The sequence below is a fragment of the Macrobrachium rosenbergii genome, chromosome 13, assembly GCF_040412425.1.
Source record: "Macrobrachium rosenbergii isolate ZJJX-2024 chromosome 13, ASM4041242v1, whole genome shotgun sequence".
In the NCBI taxonomy this organism is placed as follows: Eukaryota; Metazoa; Arthropoda; class Malacostraca; order Decapoda; family Palaemonidae; genus Macrobrachium; species Macrobrachium rosenbergii.
Window position 1 is genome coordinate 55,145,367 of NC_089753.1, and position 10,648 is coordinate 55,156,014.

The 10,648-nt window shown below is 38.9% G+C and overlaps 1 protein-coding gene across 1 annotated transcript in view; it reads left to right on the plus strand.

Annotated features, from left to right (window-relative positions):
* Positions 1 to 4,327, plus strand: part of LOC136844818 (uncharacterized) — a 27,400-nt gene extending 23,073 nt beyond the window's left edge. Inside the window, exons 12-14 of the mRNA XM_067114055.1 lie at positions 3 to 128; positions 3,045 to 3,193; positions 3,601 to 4,327. Coding sequence (XP_066970156.1) covers positions 3 to 128; positions 3,045 to 3,193; positions 3,601 to 3,847 — 522 coding nt within the window. The 3' untranslated portion in view covers positions 3,848 to 4,327. The remainder of the gene's footprint in view (positions 1 to 2; positions 129 to 3,044; positions 3,194 to 3,600) is intronic.
* The last annotated feature ends 6,321 nt before the right edge of the window (positions 4,328 to 10,648 follow it).

Below are 10,648 nucleotides of genomic sequence, written 5' to 3' on the forward strand. Positions count from 1 at the left end.
AGACAGCACCGGCCCCAGGCACTTACCACAAGATTGGACAACTTTTAAAAGAGAGGCCTTCCCTTTTGGTCCAGTCTGATATTGAGGGCGTCGCAGCCGTACTTCGTGGGAAAATGGCATTTATCAAGGTGAGGATGTATTCCCTCATGATATCCAAATAATTTAGGGGTCTTTACCATTCTATATGTTGGGAGTTAAGGTCCTCAAATTCTAACAGTTAGTCATATTTGACAAGCAGAGCAGCCCATATAAGTGAGCTTGGTCCCCTCAGCAGGAACAAATGATTACTATTGTCCCTCTTCTAAAAGTACAGCCATCACAATGATGCCTTGGCCGAGCACGCTTACACAGGCTCTGCGAAGACATGTAGATGTCATTTTACACTTAAGATTTACTGTCACAATTAAGATATGTAATCCAGGGCCAGACAGATCATCTTGAATTTTCATTTTGTCTATACAGTCTACCTTTCCCGTACCAACATTGTATATTCTTTTTTTCAAAGTACAGTTCAACCCCACTTACATGCAATTCACAATGTACACGGAGGATTGTTTCCTATAAAGATACAGTATACTTGTATGCTTGCTGTTTTCTTATGTGAGGTGCAACCCCCTTAAGACATGGTGAACTGAAGTAACCCCGTATTCGCGGTCTCACGATTCGCTGACTCACCTATTTGTGGATTTCTTTATGGAACATATATGCATTATTCGCTGAAAATCCGCCCATTCACGGTATTTTTCACTGAGAAATATTCACTGATTACTGTATTTTCATCTCATTTTCATGATTAAATGCATTTTTTGTGATAGTTCACCTTACGATAATTCGATTTTGCCATGAGGTTAGCAATTAATACCGATACGGCAATATTTATAAATTTATAAAATATTTTTAAATTTCGCGCAGGCGCAGGTAGCAGCATACAATCAGGCAGCGAGAGAGACCAAATTACAGTAGACCAACGTCTTTTCCTCCAACTCTTTATCCCATCTTCTAGTTAAAAAAGTAACAGAGAATGATAAAAGTATTGTTAGTAACGTTATACTCTTGCGTAAATGCGTACAGCCATAAACAACCGACCGAGAAACTATTGTTTTGTTTATCACAGAATCGGATAACAACAGCCCTTTTGCTTGTATTTCAACCATCGTACGGTAATACACAATTACCGTTGATTATAGTACAAAAATGACGTTAAGTAGAATGGGACTGATATATTTTTACACTATACCCTTATTTGGTATGGATAAAGATCGGCAATGAGATATGCTGCTAAATTTATGCTGCAAGTTGTAGCTGAAGCTGAGAAAACAATGTTCGAGCTGCTAATGACTATAAATTATCGTGTATCGGCAACATGGATGAAACTCTACCGTGGTCATAATTGGAGAGAAAGTATTTTAATCAAAACTACTGGGCATGAAAGAACACATTGCTGTTATTTTTACGCTGATAAACGATAAATACGTAAAGCTCGTATTATGATAAAATCTAGTGAAAATAGCTAACGGAATCTTGATTTCTGTTAAACAAAACAAACGCCCTCGAAAGGCCAACGCCATCTATTAGCGAAAAAAAGCTAAATTAATTTCACAACGAGACGTATTTAAGCTATATTTCGACTTAAAAACACTTCGTACAGTATAACGAAAAATAAGCTTGCCCCGCATAAATAATCTAGAGATTCATTTACGCTAACTAGAAGCAAGAAAAGCGCTCTGAACTGAGTTAAATGCGGCGAAATAAACACCGCATAAACGATTTCCAAACCAAAACACTGATCGCTATGATCGCAACTTATAACACAAAAGCAATATAAGAATATATTATATACAATATTATTGGATACAGTGAATTAAGGCATAACATTTTAAAAGATCCATGGAAAAGATGCATATCCATTATGTTGATGTTTGTATAATACGATATGTGAATATAAAGTACAGTATAAAGTAGGCTGCACTACTGTATATGTATGCGATATACAATAGTGTAGGCTTGTTTGTTTTTCAATATGTATATGTGCTACCGAATACCCTGGTGTAAGCTAGGCTATATTCGAGATACGTTTTTCCAACAAACGATGTTTTTTTTTTTTTTTTTGGAATCTAACCCCATCGTAAGTAGGATAATACCTGTATAAGCATTTTTAGTTTTTGTGTGTGTGTGTGTTTGAACTATCAAAATAGGCAGTTCTAAGTGTTTTTAGAAGGGTTCTAAGTATTCGGGGGTTCTAGCTATTCGTGGGGGTGCGTGGTACGCATCCCCCGCGAATACGGGGGCTTTACTGAATATTATGTCGAAAGCTAAGCTGAATTACTTTAAAACCTAATATCGTAAAATTTTTATTAAATGTGGCCACTGTTCCAAAGTTATGTACTGCAGAGACATTTCCTTTTACAATCCTGTCGCATCTCATATTTGGTCTAATGTAGTACTTATCAACCTGAAAGAAACTTTTTAGTTGCTTTGGAAATTAAGCAAACAAAAAAAAAAAAGACTAAGGTTGGTACTCAAACTGCTGGAATTCATGCGAGAAAGATGCTCACGGAAGAAGCCATCGAGGCAAGACTTTTAAGTCAAATAACAGACATAAACGTAAATAAATCAAATCCTACATTTTTTGTAGCCACATTGATTGCTTGAATTCTCAACTTCCTCCTGTACTTTGGATACGCCTACCAATTAAAGCCTCGAATCTTAAGTGGAAGATGAATGAAGCGCTTCCTTCCTTCCTTGTGGGATTCGAACCCACTCACAGCAAAAAGAATAGCAACCGATAACCCACAAATAACTAATATTCTGAGGTATATATCCCTCTCGACTCTCAGTCTGGTATGCACCATCTTTATCCACAGAGAATAGGTGTCAATTTCAAAGCTCAGCAGAAGTCGTGGGTAACAGAAAATCCTCTCAATGTCTTACCAGACACATTTCAAATGATAGTGTTCACAGTTCATTGACATGTTCGTTAATGTAATTATCAAATAATAAAGTCTTTTTTTTTTACCTTCTTCTGTGTATGCGTCTTTCTCTAGGAAAAATCATGGCTCGATTTTGCGATGGAGAAGGACTTTTTGGAAAGTGGTCAGTGTCGGTTATCCCAGGTGAATCAGTTGTTCTTCAGCGCTGGTTTTGGATGGGCTCTTCAAGAGGAATGCATTTATCTTCCCCTGATCAACGACGAGTGAGTGTGTATATATAGGTCTGACACGTAAATATAGACATCTTGAATCGATAATCAAGTATCGAGGGTTTCATCAGCAATAGCAAATTTTTGTCTCACATTTTGTATCAGTCTTTGCCTAATGTCAACTGTATCTCAATGGCCAAAATATATTTCCTCTCAGTCAGTGAACAGGAAATTCTCAGAAGTAAATTCTAATTTACATTTGTCCCTCACCTCAGTTTTTAATGTTAAGGTTTATAAGCATTTACCATAACATCTAGTAACCAATCATCTGTATGGATTCCTAGAACCTACCAAAATCTTATCATTTTCTTTGAAACTCCGCATAGAATACCAACGGTTTTTCTGTTAAAAGTAAATATTGTCATGCAATCTACATTATCTTCTTCTCCCAATTTTTATAGGATTCTGAGGATGATGCAGTCCGGACTCTTCACCATTTGGCGGGAGAAGTATTGGCCTAAACCCAACAAATGCACTGCTGGCAAAACCACCACCCCTACCGGCCCCAGAGCTCTTCATCTGGGCAACTTTCTAGGCCATTTTTTTCTCCTGGGAGTCGGAGTTGGTATTTCCCTCTTGGTGCTGGCTGTGGAGACTATCCATCGGCCAAAACAACAAGGCGATAAAATTATGGCTATAAAAAAATAATAGGATTCATATCGGTTCATATCTTGGCAGGAAATAAGTTACTTCAACCTCTGATTTTTTTGCAGGTGCGTTGTTACCACTCGGAACTCAAGGTTGGATATGAGAATTGGTATATAATTAAATATTTTGGTAATATTTCTGCAACCAAAGGATAATCCACAATCCTATTCATTCGCCAGTTCACTTCTGAAAGAAAATATTCATGCAAATTAGCCAAGGAAGTTACAACAAGTAGGTCAAGCCAGGGCACTGAGTAAAACATTATTAGTGCAGTTACTATGCTATTGCAGAATTAATATTCTGCTATTCTAAGATATGAATTATCATTTCAACTTACTTGAGGATGGCTTTACAATGCTAAAACTTTTATGGATGTCGCTCCTTGCTGTTTATCAGTTCATCCTTGATATATACTGTACATGATTATATTCACCTCAGTTTAAGCATGAAACACACTGAATCATGCATTTCACTAACAGATTCAAATATAGCATCCAGTATATATATATATATATATATATATATATATATATATATATATATATATATATATATATATATATATATATATATATATATATATAAATATATATATATATATATATATATATATATATATATATACACTGTATATATATATATATATATATATATATATATATATATATATATATATATATATATATATATAAATACTGTAAGTTTATTTATTTGTAAGTATCATTTTAGAGAAAGAAAAAGCTAGCACAAAAATACCCTGTTCAACTTTCTGCTGCTGTTTTATTGATTTACCTTTTTTCCTCAGTGTTTTGGCAAACGATGCTGCCGTCACATGATGAACTTATGTAATGTTCATAAGTCACAGACAATGAGCCCGCATTGTTTCATGAGGATATATGGGACTAATCCATATTAGTATTAAGGAGATTAACAAGACTACTGAGCCACACTTCTAGACTCTCGAAGAATCTATAGTAATATTTAGAATGCATCTCAGTAGGCACACCATGAGCATTATCCCTACATGATGGACTGATAGGCCTATGCGTCATATGGAATGAAAACAAGCAAATGACCATTTTTTTTTCTCTAAAAGAAATCTTCCAGTCCTAAAACTAACGGAAAGAATTGTTGGCGGGGAAAGCTACTCCATCTAACAGCCACCAGGGGATGACAGCTTTCATTTCCCTCCCCATCAGAATCAGAGTTCAGTGGGGATTGGAAAAATGGAACTCAAGACGGTTTCCTACACTCTTCATATAAGCGCGCGTAACGAATAAGGTTTTGGATTTTTGCCTTGCTAGTGGAGCGGGATAATGTGAAAAAAGTGTGAATGGTGATACAAGCAACAGATTTGGCATGAGAACCCTTATTATCCCCATAAACCAAAATCAACCTCCGGCCACCTCAGTATTTGGCTATTTCCAAGATGGCTGACACTTTCCCAAAATAGCGGCAAATTTGCTGTATATTTCAAATATTTTCATTTCATAAGCCTATAAAAGTTGCATACTGTCCATATAAATGATTGAGAATTTGTATTTTGGCATTCTTACTGTCATGAAGAGATAAAGTGAACCCATCTTTTCAATATGGCCACCATATGAACACCATATTTCCAAAATGGCCGCCAAAGATAAAAAAGTATGTATCTCCTGAGAGAAACCAATATGTTTTGTGTATCAATTAGTTTTAGCAAGTGCAGCTGCAGAGAGCTGTGCAGCTAAGTCCAGATTTGTAGCACTTGCATCTGCCATGGCATTCCTTTTTGCAGCCACACTTATTCAGTTCTTGGCAAGATTTTGCTACTATTGGCAAATCTGTCCAATATGGAAACCAGGTGCCATCAATCTGTTGCCATCCCCAGTGTCTTGGACTGGGCAAAACTGGATGACATACTAAAGACTGGCACCAACCCTACTTGAAAGGCAGCTCTCTTGCAATGCTCTCTAAGAGCAGCCCTTGTAGGGGGAATGCAATCATAAGCGCTTTGCTTTCTTGCAAAGAGATCAAGTCTGGCCTCATTTACATTTTTATACGAACTGCTTCTGTCATACATTTGCACCACGAACTCTACAATAATTTGCAGGTCTTCATCTTCTACAGCTGCTGGTGTTGAACTTAATTTGGTGAAGGTGGGTGTGGCACGCTGAAACAGTCCATGTTTGCCATGCAGACTTCTTCCCGTTTCCATGAAAGGCAGACACTGTGTCAAACCCGTTAAATGAATGGAAAAAGGGAAGGGCTAAGGCTTTCGGTCCCATGGCTACTGCAATTTCATGGATAGGTATCCATCTCATGTCTTTTCCTCTACCAAATTTAATCCATAGTTTGTCCGAACCAGTTTTTTCTATGCTAGATACTGCTATGATGACAACGTCAGTGTCTGTACTACATATGATTGCACTTGAGATATCTTCATGCTTTGCAGCAAATGCAGCATGTAAAAGGACTCTAGTATCTGCCTCTTCGTGAGTGCAGCCTTGTAGGTCAGCAGTGTCTTGTTCAGCTTTGCTACAAAGTGCAGCATCCCCTTTAGTGACAATTATGCATGATGTATCATCTGCTTGAGATGAAATGATTGTGTCTGCCAAATATGCAAATAGTTCAGTTTTGTTGTGGTCATTCCTGAGGAAGCTGGCCCGATTGCCAGGAGTTTTTGCTGTGCTAATTACTCTCCGGCGAACTCCTTTGCCTCTTTTTTTGTCTTGTTTGTGCTTTCATACTGTCTGTCCCATACACATCAAATACAATGTGTGTTTGCTTGTACTTCTGTATGTGCTTCTGAATCTTGGATAGGAATTCTTCTTTAGCATAAGACTCAAATGTAGACCCCTTAGTTGGTCTCAGAGCATTTATAAGAGCTGCATCATCCATTATGATAGCATCAGCAGTAGGCGCTTTGTCAGGGATGTCTGATGCATGTTCTAGTAGAGGCAGCAGCTGTGACTTGGTGCCCTGATGCATCTGTCCATTCTGTGGCAGTGATGGTGGGCAATTTTGATTTTCATGTTGAAAGAATTCATTTAAATCACACTGTCTGTTCTGGCATGATATGAAGAGGCGTGAGAATAGATTACAATCATCCTTTGTGGTTTGCAGTGACTGTTTGCCCTTGGATTCTGTAGCAGACGTCTTGCGACTGAACAATAGAATTTGGTTCTTGTGTAGTGGTTCATAGAATTTACTGGGTGTCTTGAGCCTCTCAATAAAGTTTATGAATTGTGTCTGTCCAAGGCCCTTCATAGATCTCAAGGATGTACTAACTTTGCTGTCCATAATTTCATGACTGTCTAGCACAATCAGATCCACTGAATCTTCCTCAAAAGGGTTGCCCATTTCTTTGATTACTTTTGCCAGATTTTCAACCATTTCAAGAAACCTTTTCTGCACAGTTTCAGTTTCATCATGATGCTTACCCTCAGATTTTCGATCAGCATCACTTCTAGTCTCAAACTCAACGATCAGGCGGCTTACTTCAGGACCAGCCGCTGTCCACCTTCTGAGAGCATCTTCATCTTCAAATAGGCCAACGGCTCCCCCATCTCCTTTCACATGAGCATTATTCTGCTCGTGTGCTTTGTCTATAGCCATTGAGGAAAAAGGCCGAGTGGTTTTGTGGACAGTGAAGTTTTCCTTTGTGAATTCATCAAATGTATCATTTTGGAGAGTCTCCATGTCCCTCAAATGAATTGAAAGCCACCTGGCATAATGTACAATCATGGTCCAGGGCAAAGAAGAAAGGAATGAGTTCCTGCAGCACATCTTTGTACAATTGGAAATTAGACTCTTGGTATGACCTGATGAAAACAAACACTAGAAGTTCTAGCTGAAGCACAAGATTCCAAAAATAGAATTGGGGACACTCTGATTCTCGCTCTCTGATCCAGCTTTCACAGCTTAGCTCAGTTTCTTCTTCTGCTTCCTGGATATATGCCATATAGGCAGCTTTTCGCAGCTGATATAAACTGCAAGCTGTCACCTGGTGGGCTAGACAGGTCTTCTTCAAATGTGAAGCAGAAATAAATGAATCTTCTTTTCCAGGAGTAGCTATTTCTGCTTCTGTAAGAGCACCAGTCCAACCACTGTCTTTCAAGAGATCACCCAGAATTTTGAATGCTGCCATTTCTGCATGCAGCCCTCCACACATAATAACCATATCACCATACTGCAATGGTCAATCCCATTGGATTTGCTTAGCAATTGCAAATAGTGGCTGATAAACTGCTAGAACTGGGGTTTGGCCAGGATTGAGAAACTGTGTGGTTGCTCTTGCAATATCCATGGCATGTTTTATCATTTCAACTGAATGAGCTGCCTCTTGAAAAAGAGGCAACATTGATGACAAGCTTATTTCAAATGGGGCCTGTTGCTTCTGAGAAGCGTGATGTGCTGCCCAAGATATGGACACAGCATTTTCACTCCTGTCCGACAGACTGACTTTCTCAAGCCATTCATACTCAAGAGAAAGATGCTTTGAAAGCACAACCTGTTGGTGTCCTGCACTTCCACTGGATGAAGAGAGGGGATTCTCATGTTTAAAGTGAGCAGGAGGTACATTCAGGAAGAGAAGGTACTTTTTTTTACTTTGTTCCACTTTGGATAACTTGGGCCAAGTTTCTGTCCTCACCCTTTTCATCAGCGCTCGGATGCTGAAACAAAGATATGCCTGTCCCATGGAAGGATGTTTGTGCAGTTGTGGCACTTGGATTATGGTCCAGATTGTCAACAACACAGTTGTAGAGCCCTTTTCTTAGTGTAGTGGGACAAACTACTTCTTCCTCCACAGCCCTTGTTACAACTGCTTCTCCTAACCCTTTGGTCAATTCCAGAACCCTATCATAGCTGATGCTGATTCCATGGTGATGGAATGTATCAATTAATTGACGCTTCCTGGTTTTTGCAAAGACCAGGAGAATAACATATATTGGAAATGGAGGTTCTCTTGACTTGGAATGTCTGGAGAATGTTGGAGATGCTGGATTCTTTCGACAGTTGAAGTGCAAAAGTTGTGCTAAAGCTAGATCAGTAGATGATGTTCCATATTTAAGTTGGGATTTTATATCGCCACCGTTTTGTAGCACACTTACAAATTCCAACAAACTTGGTGGCACAGATTATCTTCTAGTGTCTGCTGTTAAGGTTCCATCAAATTCTATCTCATGTTCAAGCATCTGTTTCCTCAATATCTTAGCTGCTTTGGCCACGATTAGTGCATCATTGTAGTCACATGCTGTGGCTAGGGCTTCTTCCATTTTCCTTTTGTAGGCAAACCAAATTTCTCTTCCCTTTTTAAAGTCCTTCAGTTCTGGGATGTGGGCAAGTATCTGTTCTTTCAACCATGTTCGGTGCACAAAGGAAGCATCAACATTTAGCTGTTCCAGTCTTTGTTTGTACAAATCATAAAGTTCTACCATTGTAAAATAGCAGCACCCATCTGTAGTCAACTGCTTGTCGCTGATGTACATCTCAAGCTCAGCAAAAGCAAGGGCACATGCCTCTTGTCTGTACTGCACATAATCATCTCCAATTTTCTGGGAATTTAACCAGTCCCTTTCCCTGTTGTACACACCTGTCAGACAAGATGGGTGATACATATGGTCCTGGGAAACAATATCTCCAGTGCTGAGTTTGGCCAGACATTTCTCATCTAGTAGGTTGGTGGCACATCGTTGCAGCTTTTCATGTAAAGGCAATGTCATGGTCAATCGTAAATCTTTGATTGGTGCTGGTTGGTCACAAATAAAGCATACTCTTTCTTTCTCAATCTTAGATTCTTCTGCATCTTCTTCATCTGCCTTCTGGCTACTACATGTGAATTTTGTTGATGGGGCATCATCTTCTTTTGTCTTACACAATGACTTCCTTTTCCTTTCTAGTTTTGTTGTTTTGAACTTCAGTATACATGATTCATGATATGTTGTTTTGTTATTTTCAAAGGTCTGCAGAATTCCATCACCTTCAGCAAGCCTTTGGGATGAAATGGTATAGGCATTGCATTTAACTTATTTCAGGAATGTTTCTAGCAAGGGAATATAGCCAGCACCAGATGCATCAACTAGTCTTTCACGTGTGTCCTCTTGGCATAAGCAACAAAGCTTCCAGTTAGTCGTACTATCTCCCTTCAGGAAAGACGTTGACTCCCAAGATTGGCCTGCCATTGCTTTTGTTCTATAGGCCGAGGGTTTATCCTTTTACCACCTATATAACATATACTGTATGCACTTTCAGATATGGGATACAACTAGGCTCAGATATGTCATAGTCCTACCCCTAGCCTGATCATTCATCCCATGCTATTTAATTCCCGTGTGATCTGTACACCATCTAGAAGACTAAAGCCCCATCTTCTTTGGCTCGGCTCTCCCGCACTGGCACATCCTGTCAATTCAGGTGCAGCTGTTTAACTTTGAAGTGGGGCTAGCTGAACAGCATTCGGGAAACTGATAACAAATCTCTGCCATTAGCTAGCACTGAACCCCATGCTGAGTTTCACAGCTATAGTGTCAACTAGTGTGCCCTGGTAGTACACTGACATTACACTTTTACATTAAGCTTACTAGCCTACCTATTTTTTTCTAAATGAGGATGAAAATTAATTAATTGGGGATTAATTAATTTCTAATCTACAAAAAATGAACTGATCAGGCCGAAGTTAACCCAAATCCATGTATTACCCAACCTTTAGCCTCATATATGAGCTTAAGTGTAAAGTCCCCACTGAGCGAGTTTTCTGTGTGGTGACGACCCGTTTTCTTCGCTTCTCCTAGGATCACCACTCCTGAGTAACGGGTCACGCAA